We start from the raw sequence: 20,787 nt of genomic DNA on the forward strand, positions 1-20,787 counted from the left end.
TTAACATGACTCTATTATGCGTAAATTACTCAATTAGGTAATTTACGGTATATCATATACGGTCACATTGAAACTCTGCGCAAATATGGCCGTCGCCTGAAAATTATGTGAGAAAAGATAAGCGCCGTGTTTGCCATTTGTGTTTAAACCTACAAAACATATACAAGCGTGCACGCAAAACGTATACAAATGTAAGCAAATTAGTTTAGTGCCTGTTTCTATCGTTTTTATTAGCTTAACATACATTAATTGCCTGTTTCGGTTCGTGTTCGGTTTCGATTTATTTGTCGCTGACAAGGCAAAAAAACGGGAAGAAAATATGCATACATACAAATGTCTATGTAGTATGTGCGTGCCTGAGTGTGTGTGTGTGTCACTTTGATTTTTTAAGAGCACAACAAATATCTATGAGAAGCCGGTATACGTGCTGTCCACTTTGTGAATAATATAAATGAAGTCGAAAATTCAGCCTGGAACATTGCATTTAATTGGCCTTCATGGTCATACGTGTCGCGGCATGGGCTGAAAAAACCAAAGAAAAATGGAAATTATGGCAAAAAAAATCGTTACGTTGATGCCACGGGTTACGCTACGTTTTGCGGCAGCCGCGACGCGCACGTAAGCACCGCTTACGATACACAGCTGTTTGTCGTTCTCGTCTCGTTCTTACGTTGGCCGTAATGCGTGATATTTGGCCACCACACACGAATAGTTGTGGGCTGGTAACGTTACGTTACGTACTTTTCCGTACAGTACGTTAAGCTGCCTTGCGCGCGTGTTTTTCATTCCGTTTCGTTTGTTTTTTATGTTACGTTGGGACTGTTTTTATCTCTCATTGTTGATATTGTTGTTCCTTCTTGTTATTGTACGCCATTTCTAATGCCTCTCTTTCTCTCATGTTTTTATAATCAATTGTAATATATTTGCAGCTTTTTGTGTATGTGTTATTAAGAAAAAGAAAATAATATATATAAATATATATTGTTTATGATATATAATGAGATAGTGTTTGAGCGCGCGAGTTAAACGAATAGCGAATTAAACGTGCGTGAAAGAGAGCGCGATACGAGTCGTGTGATGGCGTCGCGCAGACGCCCCGATTTGAATCCAAAACTGCACATGGACAGACAGCCAACAGCTGCACGCATAACAGGTACCTAACAGGTATATCGATCTCATCGATAATTATGACGCCAACGAATGATCGATATCGATATACACGCAAAACAAATCGCTCTTCAAAGAATTTTGGGGGAAACACATTTATTAATTAAAGTCTGCAAAAAGACAGTGAAAAAGATTCGAAGAATTCTTTAATTCTCAGTGAAAAAGATTCGAAGAATTCTCTAATTCTTAGTTGATTAGGCATTAGGAAATTTTTTGAAGACAAATCCGAAAGGATTTAGCTTTTCATTATCTAAATTGAATTGGACTTTCCATTCGCAAGTTGTGGGAGATTTTTGGATGCCAAGGAAACATCGCTAATCTGTATAAATACGTTTTGAACTTGCAGATCCATCTTTACCTGCTGGAAAGCGTCGCGAAATCGACAACGTTATGAAGAAGGCACGTGCCAACACCACCAACGATTACTGGGACAAGAAACTCATCGAAGCCGAGGAGAAAGATCCAAATCGTTGGCGCCACACCGGCTACAAGAAAATGTACATTCAAGGCGAGAGCAGCTCTGGAGAAAGTGAACGCGATACAGCCCAACCTGGTGGCTATTCGCGTTACCCAGGCGTGCCGCCGAACTCCGCGCCACCGCCATCCTCGTCGTCCACGCGCTACGGACGCTCGCGATCACCGCACTCACGGAGTCGGTCGCGTTTGCGCAAATCGCCGCCGCTTTCGCCGCCGCCGCCATCGCATTCACGTCGCCGCTCACCGCCACCGCAGTTCATGGATCGCCGGCCGGTAATGTCGCCACCATCGCCACATCACAACAACGGACCGCCTCCAATGCGTGGCCGTCCACGTTCGCCTCCCATGCCGCCGCGCAGCATGCCCCGATCCCCGAACAATCATCACAGTGGCAACAGCGACATGCTCCGACGACCGGGCAACGGTCATGGCCGTCCGCGATCGCCGCCGGAACCGGCAACCGGCTCATCCTCATCTCAGATGCGCCGTAAGCCGACAAACGCGTCGCGTTCACCGCTAGGCCGGCGCCGTTCGCCGCCGCTGCCGCCTCCATCGTCGTCGTCGGGAATGGAGAAACGTGGAATGGGCCCAGCGCACATTCTGCCACGGTCCAAGCGCCCACCATCACCGCCCCCAAGGGTAAGGAGACAAATGACTATAATTGATATGGAATCGTTATTAATTGCCACACTTATTTAGCATTCAATGCGGTCACGCTCGAACAGCTCCATGAGCAGCAGCTCGGATGATTCCTGTTCACTGTGCTCGCCCAGTCATCGTCACAGATCTCGGTAAGTTTCCAAATATCTAGCTCGTCATACATATTTACAGCAGACAGAATATGTTTATCGAATTTTAGTTTTGCATCAAGCAGAACCCCTAAGTCATTCACACCTTATAAAAGACAAATGTTATATACATAGGTGTAATATAATTGTAATCAAATCATTCATAAGGCAATTGAACAATGAGTTTTATGGTTGCAAACTGTAAAGTTTCGAGTTCAGCTTATTAATTACTTGCATATACGTATTTGGAATACGTTTTATATATCCACAATATATTTGAAACGAAGATTGTTAATTGCAAAATGTATTTTGTATTGAAATAATTTAAAATTTCCATTTATTAACCTTATTCAAAAAATATCTACAATTTCTAATGCTCTTTCTCTTCATACAGCTCTCGTGGTCCGCGTTCGCCGCCGCCCAAGCCGCGTGGCCATTATCGTGGCGCCGGGGCGCCACCGCCGTTACCACCGCCAGAGTCGCATGGCCGCTTGCACGGTCGCCCGACAACTCCGCCGCCGGTGCGCGGAGGTGGCGGTGGCATCGATAAGTATCGCGAGGCCAAAATGCGTCACATAAGTCACGAGCGCGGCACATCGTCGGATGTGCATATGAAAGTCGGTCGCGCGTCGCGTCATTCACCGCCGCCAGAGGATCCGCGACTAAAGCATCGGCCGCCAGAGCCACCAGAGCCAGCTGCACCTGCCGCAGCAGCAGTACCGCAGGCCAAAAAGAAAAAGAAGGAGAAAGAGGTGAGTTAATACGTGCAAATCTCTAATGAATTGAATGCTAATTTGTTGATTTATTTCCATTAGCTGCGCACACGTGTCAAAATCGAAGGTGAAAAACGGAAAAAGCAAACAAGTGCGACGGTTGCAACAAGCGCTAGCGCCAGTGGCAACAATGCCAACTCGTCATCGGATTCGGATGATTCGGGCGGTTCCGATAGCGATGATGCGAGCCCAGCATTGCCATCATTTTCGGCGACCACGCGTCTAACGCTATCCGAGCGATTCGGCAAAATGGCTCAATGGAGCATCGATCGCAGCAATATGGAGAATATGCGCATCACCAAAGACTCGGCGGGTGGTGCGCTCAAAGTGATGATCGAAGAGGGTATGGAATCGCCGCCGCGTCGTTATTCGTACTCACCGGCACCGGCTGGTCACTTTCCCGAGGAGTTGGCCACCACAGCACCGTCGGGTATGCTGTCGTGGGATGATGTGCGCGTTCGTTACGAGTACTACAAGAGTCGCGGTTATTTGAGGGACTTGGATCTGAAGGTGAGTGTGATGATGCTGACTATGAAATTTGTCAAATAATCCTAATATTCGTTTTTTCTTGCTTGGCAGGATTACATCAAATGGGAGGAATGGTGGTATAAATATCAGGAGTGGTTAAAACAGGAACGCTATTACGAGTACTGGGATCGCAGCCAACAGCTGCGACGTCGGCGCAAGAAGCTGCCAGTTACTCAGCGTTTAAATTAAATGATTGCACATTATCTCTCTTTAAGTCCATACGCTTTCAACCCCTCATAAAGTTTCCCTCCTGATCCTTCCTTTCATCCTGTCTTTTCTTCCGTTTGTGTTTTTTGATCATTTCCAGACTTCATCTTAATTTCTTTTTGTACATTTAGAATGTATAAAAACGCATTTTGTATTTAATAACTAATTTATATATATGTTATGTATATATGCATCAATCATTGACAAATGTGGAGATGTACTTGATCACTATATATATATAATAATATATAAAGCTTGTTATATATTTCAAAATATAACGCAGAACATTGTATGTCTGTTATTTGGTCTGTGTATGTTATTTTTTCCAGGCATTCAAGATACATTTGTAAACACATTAAATACCATACATACAAATCAATAAATTAGAAATAAATATAAATTTGACTCTTGATTTTATTATTATGCCAGAAAAATGGAATATCGAATCCGTCTAAAAAATCAGTTCCGTTTTCATTTTGAGCGAGCGATTCTAGTTCGATAACAAGTTCAAATGAAGTTTTGATGAACTGTTAACAGCGGCAGCTTTCAACCGGTTGTTGTCTTTGCTAAGCTTATTAATAAAGGCGACCAGACTAAGCTTAGTGGAGCAAGCTTTTCAGTAACATTTGGGAGCTGAGGTTGGTTTCAAGGTCGTCATTTGCATAATTTGCATAAATAAATAAACGACTACACTGCTTTTGACTTGGGTTTATGCGTGTAGTGGGAATATGTCGTGGATGTCAATGTCGTGACACGTCACCGGAAAATATGCATGGTGCGTTTGCCTGACGGCATATAAATTGAAAAATTCACATATAAAAATATGTAATTATTTGGCATGTTTTCAATTTGTGCAAACCAAAGGCGCAAGTATGCGCCGCGAGACGAAATGGAGCATGTTGCGAGGGGAGGTGGCATCTTATCCAGAAATGGGTGGTACTACTTATTAGGGGTTGCGCATACATATGTCAGGGGGATATGGGGATATGTAGCATCTTGAAAGGAATGAGATTTCCGTTATACAAATTAACTGTTGTCGAGGGTAAACAGGTAACTGATAATTAGATTAAATGTTTGATGTTGCTGTCTCGATGCTGTTGATGTCGGTGCTGGAAATGTCGCTTGAGCAAAAAATGTGTCCACATTCATTAGATGTATGCACATTTGTGCTTTCCATAATTTGTTAATGAGAATTATTGATGAAAATACCAATCAGTAATCAGTGTATTAATGCTCAAGATGGTCGTGATGCTGTCTTAAATGGTATGATACTTAACGGCATTATCTTTAAGTGCAGTTACATTATGCCGTCACATTTAACTTGCTACTCTATAATTGCCTTTGGCACTTGCTGTCTAACCTCAATCTGGATCCCCATCATTATCATCATCAACAGCAGCAGCAGCAGCAGCAACACCAAGGGCCATGTCCTAGTACAATTAAGCCGTGCCTATGTCTGACTAAACAGCAACAGCAACAGCAACAAAAGTGTTAAGAAGACTTTAAGCTCACGCTGAGTTCACCTCCCCACCCTCCTGTCGTCAACCCAGCCCAATCATCCAATGCTGCGCACAAAAGAAGCTGGAAAAACTTGAGGAAAAGTCACGTCTAATTACACACATCTTAGAGCAGCATTTGACCTGGTTCCTCCTGGAGAGGGAGCAGAAGGCTTGGCATAGGGTTGCTTATATTTTCGCCAAATTGGTTTTAAAAGCCACAATGACGAAGAAGAAGCAGGCGATAGAAGACGGGGGCGTGAGAACGTGAGCAATTATTGCGGTTAAGTAGCAAAGCGAGTGTCAAACCAAGTTTTACAGAACACACGCACACACACATACAGAATGTAAGCTTTGTATAATCCACATAAAATACTAAATATTACAAATAAGTGTCAAGGAATAAACAAAGCGACAAAAGCTGGAACAGTGTAAGTGTGCGTGTCGCCCTCCAGCGGCCAGCATCAAGCTGTGTGAATGTGTGAAGAGGTAAAAAATTAAAATAATTGAATTGCAGTGCGGTGCAGCGCAGCGCAGTGCAAAAATCAAGCGAAGCACAAAAAGTGCCGACAACGGATCCAAAAGACGACGAGTGGCGATTGCAAGTACAGTTAACGCCTGCGGCCGATAGTCATCATTAAGCAGCTCCATTTGTGCCGACCAATCACGCACAAAGAGACACACACAGCAGTTGAGAGAGGTGTGTAACCAAGGTTGCGGTGGGGGACGGGGAGACGGTTGTGTTGCTGCAAGGACTTGTGAATTAACAATTCCTTTCAATTAACTGTGCAACCAACAAAAAGGCGTGCAACGGCAAAAAAAAAGTTCAAAGAAATCAGCGAGTCCAACGATATTCTCTTCAATAAAAATCAGACAACTGCAACCAGGGCTGCAAGCGATTTCTTATCAAATCGATCACTCACATATTTGAGAGTATTTTATTTAGTATTTCCATTTCGTTTTCTTGTCTAGTATACTAAAATGTGCGGAGTCAAGCTTACCGCATTGGCTGAACAATTTATCGATTGCAGCCCTGGTCACAGCAGTGTTGCAGATGGCACAAAGTAAGAGTAATGAAAGCGTTGCATACGAACGGGCGCAGCAGCCAAACTACATAAATAAACGCAGAAAGATAACGGGCATATACTGCTGCAATGGGTATTCGGTTTGTGGGTTCGGCATTTGGCAGCGTGATGTACTACTATATAGTCGCATAGTCGGAGAGTTGTCGTGGAAAGAGGGGCTCTAAAATCAGCAGCGACTGTAACAAGTTTCGTGTTTCTCTTTACAGTTCTTTGCTTTTTGTATTTCGTTACAGTCAATCAGTTTTGCATGAGCGATTTCTTTACTCGTTTGCGCCAACTGTACAATTTACTTATTGGGGGCCCTATTCGCAAGGGGTATAAAGGGGATTGAAGCAGGGGGATGGAGCAGGGTTGCGGGTCGCTGGGCTTAGTCGCTGCAGTTCGAAACGAAGTTAAAGCGAGTTGCCTGCCGCTGTTGTTGCTACTAACTACATATTGGGTTTACTTGGATTTTGTTTGCGCAAAAAAGTTTCTGTGTCACAGTTTGCGCAAACAACATTCAACCTTTTCGACTACTTTCACATTAGTTTGCAACTAGTTTGCAACTACTATTAACCAAAACATATGTATGCCTACTTTAGTGGGATCAATTAATGATTTGTTTGACTTGTTTTTTTTGCTTTGGAAAAATGTACAATTTGAATAGAACACATTGTCAACATGTGCAATACATTAGTTTCTAATATTTTAGTTACATTTGTTATTTCCAATCATATTATTTCATTTTATATAAATGTATTTTTTGGGTACTACCAACTCGATCTTAAGTTGGCTGTGACTAAGGATTATCTTTATTTTACTTTAAATTTATAAATTGCTTAATTTTATTTAATAAATTCAACAATATTTCTCATTGATAATTTCAAATACTACAAACTAACAAAAATAAAATAATACTACGTATTTGGAATATTATATTAATGATTTGTTGGATTTGTTTTCTTACTTTGCAGAAATGTATATAATATATTATAATATACTGGCAATATATATATTATATATATTGCCAGTATATTGATTATAAGAGTTCTTTATCTATCATTGAGAATGTATAATTTGTTAAATTGAATTAACATTTATTGTAGACCCTTTTAAATACTTTTGCTTTCTAAAAACCGCTTATAAAGTATTTCGAAGTCTGGTATAAAGAAAGGAAAAGCTTACGGCTTAGGAATCCAATTAAATTTTATTCTTGACTTAAGTTCTGCTATGGAGAATTAGAAAGAGTTATATAGAATTAGTTGTTATGGTGTTGTCACGCTCTTCGGTTTGATTTTTCCTATTTTGGGTAACTAAAAAAAATTCAGCTTTAATGCGATATGAATCCAAATCAAATTTCCATATCCATTCAATTTTATTCAAGAGATTTAAGCTTGAAATGGTTTAAAGTTCTTTGCTTCTTTAGTGAAAACTGTCGATAGAACGAGTATTTGTATTGTTGGCAACTCAAAGCAGTTTCGTTTTGCAGGATTAGCCACAATTTGTGCCAATTTCCAGCTTTGCCTTGTCCCCTCGTCTGGCACTCCTTCGCTCGATAGCTTCTCCAAATATCCACTCTCTGTAATTAAAACCTCAAACAATCAAACTGATTCCGATCAGATATCCTCCCCCCCTCCCCACTCCCACCGAACACTTCTCCCCTAATTTCATCCCCCCACAAAACACAGGTCGGTAAAAAGAAGAAAAACTTTAGGCACACACGTAGAGATTTTCACACGCACTTTGTGCAAGAATTTTGTTACGGGGATTCGCTTGTATCCAAACTGAGCTCCATTGTGGGGATAAGGATGGGGACAGCATGTCTTTGATTTTCATTCGTCGACCATCGACGTGATATTTGCTTAATTTTCGCCCAGGGGCTTCGGTACGATTCAATTCGATTCGATTCGATACGTTTCGTTTGCCTTGGTATGGTTTCGTTTGGTTTGCACGAATAATTATTTGCCCATTTGGGATAAAGTTTTCCTGCAGTTCAGTTCAGGTAATTTTCGCAGTGAGATTAGAGCTGGCAATGTGTACGGGGCTGCACTCTGGACTGGTGGACGAAAACAATTAGAATCAAAATCAAACGAAGCAAACCGGATACAACAGTCACCCACACACATACGCACACACTCGTGTGTGTGGGATCCAGACAGACGCACAGACAATTGGAAACGGATATCAGGTAGTTGATTCGCATGGAAATCACTCGGAATTCATGTTACACTTTTCCTACAATTCTCCCCCAACTGGCATCGCATTTAAGCAAAAATGTCTTGTTCGTTTCACGGTGAGTTTTTACTGTAGCTGTGCTTAAACTGTTGGCCAGCCGGTCAATCGGCAACCAGTTCTCAAGTGGCCAAAAATGTGAATGCCCATCTTCATCACCCTTCTCTTTCATTTACATACTTATATCTATCAAAGTTTATTTCAGCGCAAGATGAAGCAACGTTTTTGTCAGCCACTGTTGTTGTTGGCTTCGCTATGCTTTATTTGTTTACACTTCATTCTCATGTTCCGTTCATTGTGTTGTTGCTGTTGACATCTATAAATAGCTGCGATAAGCACACGAGCGATCGTTCTCATTGGTCGGTGCTTGCTTGTCGACTAAAAGTGTGTTTTGTTCGCTTGGGTATCAACGGTCATGTGGCGCAATGGATAACGCGTCTGACTACGGATCAGAAGATTCCAGGTTCGACTCCTGGCAGGATCGAATTTTTTTTTTGCTTTTTTAATTTTATTTGTTAAATTAATAGAGTATTAAACTTTTTTTTTTTGCTAAAAACATTGCTATGTCTTAAATATAATATATATTTTTAAAAATATATGTTTATAAACTACGAAAAAGTCTATTCCACACAGAAAATACATTATAAGTGTTAGTTTCCGTAAATTCTTACAAGTCGGAAGACGGTTGAAATCGCATATGAATCTAATTGATGTATATTTCCATATTTACACAGATGTATATTTCCATATTTACACAGTCGTCGGCTTAAATTTGTATTCAACAAACTTTGCTCTTTTATTGTACTTGTTTTATTAATACTTCATATTATGAACTTACCTGTAGATAAACGTGTAAGCACCGTTGTCTTGGATTTTATGTGCCACAGAAAATTTTATTGCTCGCTTTCTGCCCGCATTCATTCACATCTAAAGTTAAGCAAGCGTTTTTCGTTTATTCTAAAATTGCTTTTATTTTATTTCGTGTTTTTAGCTCGCAATATTTTATGTTGCCACACATAAAGCATAAGCAAATCTCTCGCATAAAGCAAAACTCATCTGCTGCACACATACAAAAATGTTGGCTGAATATAATTTCATTACACTTTCGCCCCTCGTTTCTCCTCCCCATCTATCCATTCATCCATCCATCCATCCACCCATCCATCCAAGCAAGCAAGGAAGCAAGCAAGCGACATACGACCCCGCAGCAGAAACTGTCAACACGGCGCATTCCCATTTCCCCAACTGTTTGCATTGCCTCGAGCCATGCGAGATAACGGTTTACTTTCTTAATCTTTGTACATAATTTTTGCAACCTCATGTTACGTAATGTCTGCTTCCAAAGTTTGGGGGGAGCTTGTCGCAGTCAACGTGTTCTTCTACTCTAAACACATGGGCTGCTTTAATTCGTTATGTGGTTTGACACATTTTCATTTAATAGCGATTTTAAGTTTGCGCTCAGTTGACACTTTATTTTTAGTAAAGTTTATTTTTTTTAAGAGTTTTTTCTCTGCGTTCACTTATTAAACTCTTTACAAGTAAACAGTGAAAATGTGCATCCATTAGTAATAAAAGAAAAATAAAAACAAATAAAATATTTATTACATTTAAACTTGTTTCTTATCTCAAATTTTGAGCTCAACTAAAAGAAAGTTAAAATATAGCAAACTTTAGTTTTGCTTCATAATCAACATTACTTAATATAACTTAAAAATATTTCTTTACTAATTTAAACCACATATATTATATCAGAATGGGTATCTGTTAGTCGAAAGCAGAATACTTTGCTGTAACTTTTTTGCTTTGCTTTCCATACCTCTGCTTATCTGTCTTATGTTTTGTGTGTGAGGTTGTGTGTGTGTGTGTGCGAGGGGTGTGTGGGGTGCGCAAGTGTTGGCCTTTTATTTTTTGGTTTTGTTGTGCTTGTCTGGCCTTGGGCATTTCCTGTGCCGCCCCATTTACACACATGGTGTCCTTGCAGGTGTTCTTGCTGAAACGTCTTGACATTTCCTGTTGATAGTAAGTAGCTGGGAGGCAGCCGCAAAATCCAAAACTGAGCCTTAAGCTGCTGTTGCACATACTACTTGAGCAAAGTTTTGCAGCAACTTCAGTTTTGTTTTCTTTTCCACACTTCTTCGCATCTTACTCCGCAACTCGACTCCATTCAACTCGAAGCTAGTCAGCGAGGAGCTCAGAGCTCAAGTCAAGTGTGGAGACGACGACGACGACGATGCCACACTTGACCGTAGTCAACAGCAAAACCGCAAGTGGCTGTGGCAGAATCAGGAGCTGGAACAGGAGCAGAGTTCAGACCGCCAAGCGAACCGTCGAGTAGCGAACGCAGCCGAAGCAACGCTTTCAATTACCAACTTAGCGCTGATTACTTATTCCTCAGCGCAAAATCCGTCTCCCCCGTTCTTCCTGGGCAACCACAAGGCATATTAGTCAAAGCGAATTGCGGCCGAGCTCATAAGGAGTTTGGTCTTCGTCTTCGTCTTCGACTTCGTCTTGGTCTGTCCTCCCATCTTCTTGACTTCATCTTATCCTGTCGCACTTTCACTGGCCTCTCAGTTCGCCTTTGCCACTTAATCTCGCCTCTTTGGTATGCACGGACTGTATTCAAATGAATTCTGATTGAATTCATTGAAGCTCATCAGTGAGAAGCGATTTTTTCTGATCTAAGACAGACACACACACACACACATACACATACACATAGACGCACACATACAGAGACAGAGCCATGTAAAAAGAGTCAGTCAGTTGGCTGGGCTGGTCGCATCCCTCCGACATTTATTTTCAGTAATGGAAAAAATGTGTTCTGCAATTTCGCTCATTTTTATACATAAATTGTGCCACGCAGCGCTGCTTGAAAGCTATACATACAAACGTACGTATACGTATATACTGGTATAATGCTAAAAAGTAAAGTAAATAAAGGATAATGCAGCAAGGATATAAATTACATAAAGCAGCTAGAGAATGACTAACTGTGGCAGGCAGTCAGGCGGTCGTCGCTGGACGCGAACGTGGCCAGCATTGGGGCTGGCTACTCAAACAACGAGCATCAGGAGCTGAAGCTGAAACTGAAGCAGAAGCTGAAGCGGGAGCGGGAGCAGCGAAAGCGGATGCCAAGCCGGCGCATTAGAAAATGGCGCACAGGAAACAGGAAGTATTTTTAACGATTGGTAAATTTTGACGGGCGCCTCATAACACAGCATCACCCCCCACACCCCTCTCCGTTGAGTCGCTGCAATGCGACGCGCTCTTTTCCCTGAACACATCGTCTAATATTCCTTTGTTATTGATGGAAATGCAAATTGGATTTTTGGGAAATTTGCCTCTTTGTTTGCTTTTACTGCCCTGCCACTCTGCTCTGGGACTTGTGTGAAAATTTATAGAAAATTATTAACGGCAGTCGAGCGCATTGCATTTATCATTCGCAATTTACGTTTGCTTAGCATTTTTTGTGGCCAAATGTAGCACTCAAGGCGACCAGAGAACTATTAATGGAGTTTCAGCAATATCCAAATGTAGTTAAAATAAATGAAAGTCAACATTGCGTATACGTAACAAACACATCTGACCTCAATTCTGAATTTAACTTTCATTATTCATTCATTATTATATTATGTCTAAGGGAGGAGCATTTTTCGTGTTTCAATATTTGTAAAAGTAATTAATTAAAAACATTCAAAATGTATGTAAAGTGTGTTTACGAATGGCGTTTAAAAAATGCTTAAATTATTATTTTCTTAAAAATTTCATTAATTTATATAATGTACATAAAATCATATTTTATTAGGGAAAGCATTTTCGAATTTTAATATTGCACAATAAAAGCTTAACATTGCGGTATTATTCTTAAAATATACTCACTTAAAATACCGACGATACTAAAATATACCAAAGGCTATGTTTGGTATACTATTCAATTGAAAATATACCATAGAGTACAAAATATACCAAATTGTCAACTAAGACCCGACAACATCAATTTTTTTGGCCTTATGAACTCGAAAGCTTCAGGACGAACCGCTTTTATTAAATAATTATTTTCTTAATTAAATCAGTCGAAATGTATGTTATATAAACTGAATAGTCCATTAGGACAAATATAACATACTAAATAAGCACTTTTATTATTGATGTATCGGTGATGAACAAATTTTGTTAACTATTTATTTTTACTCTTTGTGATTCGTTGTGCTCTAAGTAAAAAGTTTGAGTTATAAACATTTTAAATAAAGAACCAACTATTTTATTTAACATATATTTATACAAGTGCCAATCTTCAACATGGAATATAAAATTGCAGTTGTATCTCAAGCAACCAAATATTTTACATTTAATTTAACATTAATCGCAAACTTGGCAAGCTTGAGCTAACAAGTCTCGTCGAATTGAACTGCTTTAACTTTCTTTAATAATCTGAAATCATCAATGCAATTGTTGCCATTGTCCACGCCAGACCCTGAAGCGTTTCCTCCTCCTCTTCTCTCGCCCCCTTTCGTTACGCTCGGAAGAGTCTCGTGCAATGGTCGCATGCAGTTTACTTCAAAGTAATTAACGCCGATCCAAAACAGACGCCAATTTGCATAGCTTTGGCTCCTCGTTTCTCAATCTCAATCCCTATACAAACACATATACATATATATGAGTGTGTGTGTGTGTGTGTGTGTGTATAGAAAAACTTGCAGATGGAAAACAAAACCTCTTGAATTTTAATTAAACGTTTTTATGCAAGATTCCGGAACGCCTTGTGCTTCTTCTCATTTTTCTTATTTTTCGGTTCAGTTTTGGTTCATCGTCATCGAGTTTCTTCATGTTACGCTTCGTCTTCTTGTTGTTGCTGCTGCTATCGTCGAAGTTGTTGTTGTTCCTGCTGTTTTTGTTGTTGTTGTTGGCATCGTTGTTGTTGCTATTGTTGTGGAGAGTGCATTTGAATTTTTGCCTTTTGCGTTGTTGTTTCTACTAGCATAAGCGATTGCATTTTCTGCCATATAACTGAGAATATTTTTCTGGCAGCTGCAATAAGAACAAGCAAATGAAAAAATGAAGAGAAGCGCACAAGCCAACGAAGCCATAAGAATAAGAGAAGGATGAAAATGAAAATGGTAGTTCGCTGGATGGAGGAGAACAAGGAGGGCAAGTGGAAAGAAGAAGGTATATATAGTAGTGGCAAGCAACGGGTCTAGGGATCCATTGACTGCACTCTGTAATTCAATTATCGACTCTTGGCAGTAAAAAGTGTTAATTATTAGTTTCCTTTCTGCAGCGTACTGAAGATGTCGCCGCTGTCGCCTCGGATGCTCCTGGGGGAAAATACTTGCTAATGAAGACGGTTGTTGTGGAACGGCTGCTGCTGCTGCTGTTGGATGAGCTTGGTTCGATGGTTGGGTATAAAGAAAAATATGCATTATAATTAAGCACTTCAGCATTGATGACAGTCGCAGAGTGGGCCAAGCACTTGATCTAACGATGCAGCGGGCAACTGGAAACTGGCAACTGAGTGTGAACTGAGTGCGCTGGATCCTTGAGAGTTCTAGTTGATAATTGATATTAATTTAAAACATATTTTTGCTGGATTGGCTGGCGAATTTGAAATGGAGTTAATTAGCTTAGAGGCAAACTCAACTACAGGCAACGAGACGTCGAAAAGCGTGGCATAAAGAACGAGAAAGAGAGAATGGAAAATGTAAAGGGACTACTGACCTAACAATTTCAATGGAAATTTAAATTCGTAAAGCATACTTTTAGGATACGTATGATTTAAGATTTACTCTGCGCCTAAAATTTTGATGCAGATTTTTACATGCATGGGAACTGAAAGTTTTAATATGGGTCTGTTAAATCAGTAGCTCAACTAACTTTGAAACGAGCCGTCTCTTAGTAAACCCAAATTTCAATAGAAATTTAAATTTGTAAAGCATACTTTTAGGGTTCGTTTGATTTTATTTTACACTACGTCTAAAAGTATGCTGCAGATTTTTACCTACATCCGTTTTATAAGATTCAATTACAATAGGTGGCTGTTAAATCACTATTACAACTAACTTTTAAGTGAGACGTTATTTAATAAACCAAAACATTTAAAGGAACTATTGAGCTATAATTTTCAAAAGAAATTTAAATTTGGTAAGCAGACTTTTCGGGCTCGTTTGATTTAAGTTTTACGCAGCGCTTAAAAGTATGCTTCAGATACTTGCATGCGAAATGTAAGCTGCAATTACAATAGGGAACCGTTAAATCAGTAGCCCAACTTACTTTGAAATGAGCCGTCTCTTAATAAACCCCAATCACGTCAAGCTAATTGTAATTCTGCACGCATTGGCGCTCTTAGGTCGCCTCCAGCGCCAACACAAAAATGAAAAAAGGTATCAGGAAAAAAAGCCAAACATTTGGGCAACATCACACTTCATTAGCGCAGGTTATCGCTGAATTGTGCCATTGCTATTGCCCCAACTGTGTCGAAAGTAGCAGTTTGCGGATTCGACTACGACTCCGAACCCGTTTCACGTTTTCCGAGGGCATTTGAATTTCGCATGCACATGGCGCAGACATTTGAAAAACGGCAATGCGAATGAACAACGCAAACTCCCAGGCACGAAAAAACTGCAAAGCTCGAAAGCAGACAGACATACAGGCAGACAGACGGACAGACAGACAGCAGGCAGGAATGAAGCATATGAGAAGCAGAGGATGAGAAAGAGTTGTGCCACGTAGCTGACGCTGCCGTTGGCCGGTGTCAAAGGCAAAATACAAATTCGAAATGAAAAACAAGAAACGTAAAGTGAGAGCTGCAGAAAGAGTGAGAGAAAGAGATAGAGTGTGTGTGTGTGATAGAGAGCGCTGGGTAAACCGTTGGCCGCCATAAATTATGCAGCACGCGGTAGCTGCAATCTGATGCCCTCAACGAAATGTCGGCTGCATTCAATTTGTAGCACCCCAACATTGCCTTACTTCTCCTATCTTCCACTAACTCTCACTCTCACTCTCACTCCCCAAAAACACACTCATCGAGTTGCCATCTCTTTCGAATGTGGGGAAAAATAATGGCAGCTGCGGCTGCACGGCGAACTTGCCACGGAAGTTGCAGTTTGCGTGCAACTCCAGCCAGCCACGGCTTAGCCATGAAATCTTCCACATACGCGTATGCCGACAATGCCAACACCAGGCGGCACAATCAGGGAACGGATTGGAGCATAGGCCAGAACTCTTCCCTCAAAATAGGTGCAAGCTAAGCAAAATGAAAGAGAGAAAATAATATGTGTAGTCGAGACTATGATACCCTTTGCTGAAACACCTTTTTCAGATCTGTACTACGCTCGTCTCATATATAAACTAAAGGAAACAGTATTTTTATTTCTTTTATTTTGCAAATCGTTTTGCGTTTGAGAAATTTAAATTTTGTACAATTATTTCAAAAAATGTTTAGCATTGATTAATTTGTATTACAAGACTCTGAAAAAAGGTATCATGAGCATCCTCCGTGGAGTTATATTATATGTTATGTATGTTATACGAGGGTAGGATAATAATGAATTAGATTAGGTGATATTATTTTGTAATAAGACACAGTTTTCTTTGAAAATCCCTAATTTAAAATAATAATTTCAAATCAAAATTTGTCCAACAGACTGAAACCTAAATTGATACTTTTAATGCATACTATTTCCCGTATTTTTTGTCAATAAAATTCAAATGTAGTCACCTAAGTATTGTTCTTTTGGTCCACCAGAGAAGGCGCTCCAAATAGTTGAAACTGAATATAGTCGACTCAAGTATAAATAAAGTTTATTAAAAGTAGAGAGAAGATGGCTGAATTCCGGATATATCTGTCCAATGAAATTATTTTGAAAGGTAAAAATTTTGCATTTGAAAAAATGGTTTTCCTAGCAATTCCGATTACTTATCAGCCCACCCTCGTATGCATGTATATATAGTAGTAATACGAGTATGTATGAACATGAAGTCGTGTTTCCTTTTTTCCACACATTGTCAAGGCAACTGAGTTTTTGTTCGCGAAACTTGTTCGTCAGTTGTTGGGGTTTCTTAACAAAGGCAATCAAATTGCGCAGTTGGTGATTTCTTTGATCTACCAATTGCTGTTCAATATGAAAATTGTGCAACATTGTAATTAAAACGTAAAAGCACAGTATTTCATTATACATATATTGTGCCTTATGAGTATTTACATATTTGCTATTAAGCTTAAATATATTATTATATATATAATACAATAAATATATAGGTAAATGCATTTATTAAGAAAGGTTCTAGATTTAATGTAAATAAATATGTACATGTCAGATATCTTGCTGTCACTAGATTCACAGTGGGTATATTTGTGTTGCTACTTTTCCTTTCATTAAATAATCTCAGCTGTTAGAATTGCGTACAAAATATTTACATATATATTAAGCAAGTAAATAGAGATGTGCTCGACTGTGAGATATTCGTTACCCATTTTCAATAAACGCAAATCAATGCGGTATTATTCTTACAACATTCTATACTAAAATACTTAAATAATACTATATTTGTTACATTGGTAGACTAGTACATTTAAAATATACCAACAAGTACAGAATATACCAATTAGTATGAGTCTTTCGGCATAAATTTATCTTTCAAATTTGACACTCAAAGTAGTGAACTTCGAACTTTCCACAGGAAGCAAATATATGTATGCCCACTGTGTTATGGCGATATGACTTAATAAAGATTTCAGATAAATCTACATATAAAATAAATGCGCAAAAAACACATAAAACTTTCGTTATGAGTATTCGATATGTGGTGTTAAGATACTAGCTTACGTATCTGCACTTTTTGTAGTCCCTATTAAAAGTGTATAAAAAACTCTTTTTGCGGCCTCAAAAAGTATGCTTTATATTAAATAGAGAGCTTTCAGAGTGTAAATGTATCAATCATACGCCATGGATGCCATCGAAGTTTCCAGCTTATAGCACGTACAAAAAAGCGTTCATGTGTGTGCAACGCTTATGTGAGTGTGTGTGTCCACGTGTGCAGACGCATAATAAACTATAGTACATTGAATGCTTACAAACCTGTCTTTGTGGATTAATTTACCCCCAAGCACAATAAGCTTTACGTTGCGCAAAATATATATAAAATATTTTTTAATTTTTGTTATGCTGTATAAAATAAAAACAATAAATCTTCTTGCTAACGTTTTTGTTATTGTTGCAATTATTACGTTAGTTGTTGTTGGCTGTGCGTTATATAAAACATGAACAGCAACTACAAGAATTTTTATACAAATTGAGTTTACTTCACACAGCAAAAGCCGCTGTCGCACTTGCCATCGACGCCGATGTCGTGAGCGCTGCTTTTGGCATTGCCAATTTGGCTGCCAGTCATCGGTTGTTGCCATTGACGACATGGTAAATTCGTCGCCATTGCCATGTCACTCACAAAATACAGCACACAACAACAACAAAAAAAAAGATGAGAGAAGGAAGCAAAAAAAAAAACCATGAAAATATGGAAAATAAGTATAAGGAAAAGCCATACTCAGCTCTAGGGTGTTGGCTGCCTGGCATAATTTAATAGAGTTGGTAATATCAATAAATTTTAAAAGCCTTTTAATGCGCATCGATAAAAATAACCATGAAGCATCTTTTTGCGACATAATTATGCCGAAGCGTTGACAGCATTGTTCCAATCGAGTTGCACGAGTAACCCGAAACCACCGACAAAGTAATTGCATGCGGCTGTACATTAAGCTCAGCGCAAATACACACACATACTCGTACTACTGTGAACAAGCTATACGTGAGCACGAGATAAAATGGCAAGCATTTGAGATATTGGCGAATCAAATCCAATTATAAATTTGCTGATAGAAAGCACTATAAATACTTGAAGGTAATGCTGAAGATGAGCACACATGAACAATGTCTTGTACTGAAGCTTAAAGTTAATTTGGTTTTAATAGTCATTTTACATTTGTATACCCTCTATCCATAGGGTAGAAGGGTATTATAGCTTTGTGCCGGCAGGAAATATATGTAAAAGGTAGAAAGAGACCATAAAGTAAATAGATATAGCCCTATCATTCTGTCTGTCTGTATAAACACTAGAGTAGAGTCGCGAATTTTGGAATAGACAATAATAACTATAGAATTTATGATTCCTAAGAATTTGATTGCGATCTGAAAGAAATTCTAGAAGACATTTAAGAAATACTTCGTATGGCAAATTACGCCTACTGTCATCTGGTCTTAGTTGCTTTGGTTGACAATGTGGTATATTTTGACCTCTATAGTATATTTCGAATGTATGGCTTCGTTTATATTTTTGAATTTTGGGAGATAGATATATGATATAATATGGTATATTTTGACCTCTATAGTATATTTCGAACCTAGTACTTTATTGATACACTAAATATGTCTTTCGGTAGATTTTGGTTTGCTTGCGGTATATTAATAGATATATGATAAATAAATATATTTTGACCTCTGTAGTAAATTTCGAACTTGGGACTTCATTGATATACCAAAAATGACCTTCGGTATCGATATACCAAATATTGCGTTCGGTATATTTTCGTATTTTTGCGGTATATTATTAGAAATATGATAATATGGTATATTTTAACCTCTATAGTATATTTCAAACTTAGTACTTTATTGATATACCAAATATGTCTTTCGGTAGATTTGGTTTGCTTGCGGTATATTATTAGATATACGATAATGTGATATATTTTGACCTCTGTAGTAAATTTCGAACTTGGGACTTCATTGATATACCACATATGACCTTCGGTATCATTTAGTATATTTTGTGTCATCGCACTGTTTTGCTTTTATGCAAAATGGGTAGCTGGTATCTCACTCGTCTGTAGCTTTCTTACTTGTGTGTAAATAGGGAAAAAGCAAGTGTAATGGCTGAAGTAGTCTTTGTCACTTTGGTGATTCTTATATAGTAATATTCCAAATATACTAAATTATTGTATTTTGTTTCTCGACTGCTCTCTTTTGTGTTTTGAATTCTCTTGCTATAATTAAAATGAAAATCTACAAACTCAAAATGCAACTATTTTCATTTTTTTCGAACTAATTACCAGTGTAACGCTTGAATATACGCTTAATAGTCATTTTAAATATTGCTTACATCGGAGATAAATGCATTGAGATGCTGCAAGGACTCTGCAGCATTTGAAGCAGACTTTAGTGCGCTCATGCACACTAAACCAATGCCCCAACTTGTAAGCGCCACTCGCACGCTATCAAATCAACTCAACAACATGTTCAACTCCGGCTAAGCCCCCATGGAAATTTACTCGCAGCAAAGCAAAGCCAAAAAACAAAAAGCGAAAAGCAAAAAAAAAAGCAAAAATGAGGGGAAGCGAATAAAAAAAATTATAATAAGTAGCAGACCGGCGATGGCGATGGCGAACGATAAAAAGTGTTGAGCGCTGTCGTTCATATGCAATGGGAAACGAAAGAATGCAGCAAACCGCAAACAGGCGCCACCCACTCTCTACGTGTAAAGCTGTTCGGGACATCACCCAAAACACCAGGACCACCAGCGTCATTGCCACAATCTGCAACAGCAACAACAGAAGCAGCAACAGCAGCTGAAGCTGAAGCTACCAAAGACAATGGTAGCGCATGCATCCCTTGTTGAAATGCAACCAACGAAAATTCATGGTATTAAGGGAATGCCAAGCGAGCTGGGCAACAAAACAGAATCAAATAAGAACACAACTGTCGCCAGTGATGGGCTACAAAATACCCTATAAGAGCAATGTATCTTGGCTGAATATACATATATATATACATATGTAAGTATGTAGGGTATCAATACGGAAACTTTTGCTAAAAAACACCTTGTAAGCTATTTTAGCACTTTGATATACTACAACATATGTACATATATACTATATATTCAGCGTTTGGTATTTCTAGTATTTAATTGCATCAACCTTTTAAATAACTCATGTTTATATCTTAGATTTTGCTGTTGACGATTTGAACAGAAGTTAACTTGGCCTTATCCGCTTACAGCTGCAATTGTT

The 20,787-nt window shown here is 39.0% G+C and overlaps 1 protein-coding gene and 1 non-coding gene across 3 annotated transcripts; both read left to right on the top strand.

Moving 5' to 3' along the window:
* The first annotated feature begins 75 nt into the window (after positions 1-75).
* On the top strand, positions 76-4,340 carry LOC132793981 (basic salivary proline-rich protein 2). 2 transcript variants are annotated; one of them, XM_060804175.1, is made up of 7 exons: positions 76-191; positions 930-1,153; positions 1,514-2,283; positions 2,344-2,435; positions 2,827-3,184; positions 3,248-3,715; positions 3,785-4,340. In XM_060804175.1, the coding sequence occupies exons 2-7, from the start codon at positions 1,078-1,080 to the stop codon at positions 3,920-3,922; spliced, it is 1,902 nt and encodes a 633-aa protein (XP_060660158.1). In that variant the 5' UTR covers positions 76-191; positions 930-1,077; the 3' UTR covers positions 3,923-4,340. The 2 variants fall into 2 exon arrangements, with proteins under 2 accessions (XP_060660158.1, XP_060660160.1); XM_060804177.1 differs by lacking the exon at positions 930-1,153 and having other exon boundaries at positions 77-191.
* Positions 4,341-9,143: 4,803 nt separating this feature from the next.
* Positions 9,144-9,216, top strand: Trnar-acg (transfer RNA arginine (anticodon ACG)). Its single transcript has one exon. It is a non-coding gene; the product is annotated as a tRNA-Arg (tRNA).
* Positions 9,217-20,787: the final 11,571 nt, after the last annotated feature.

Source organism: Drosophila nasuta, chromosome 3 (assembly GCF_023558535.2).
Source record: "Drosophila nasuta strain 15112-1781.00 chromosome 3, ASM2355853v1, whole genome shotgun sequence".
NCBI classification, from domain to species: domain Eukaryota; kingdom Metazoa; phylum Arthropoda; class Insecta; order Diptera; family Drosophilidae; genus Drosophila; species Drosophila nasuta.

Bases quoted from the DNA above. Each gene is read 5' to 3' on its own strand.
- LOC132793981 (XM_060804175.1), top strand. From the start codon at position 1,078: ATGGCGTCGCGCAGACGCCCCGATTTGAATCCAAAACTGCACATGGAC. The intron at 2,436-2,826 runs GTAAGTTTCCAA...CTCTTCATACAG, and splicing joins AGTCATCGTCACAGATCTCG to CTCTCGTGGTCCGCGTTCGC. The intron at 3,185-3,247 runs GTGAGTTAATAC...TATTTCCATTAG, and splicing joins AGAAAAAGAAGGAGAAAGAG to CTGCGCACACGTGTCAAAAT.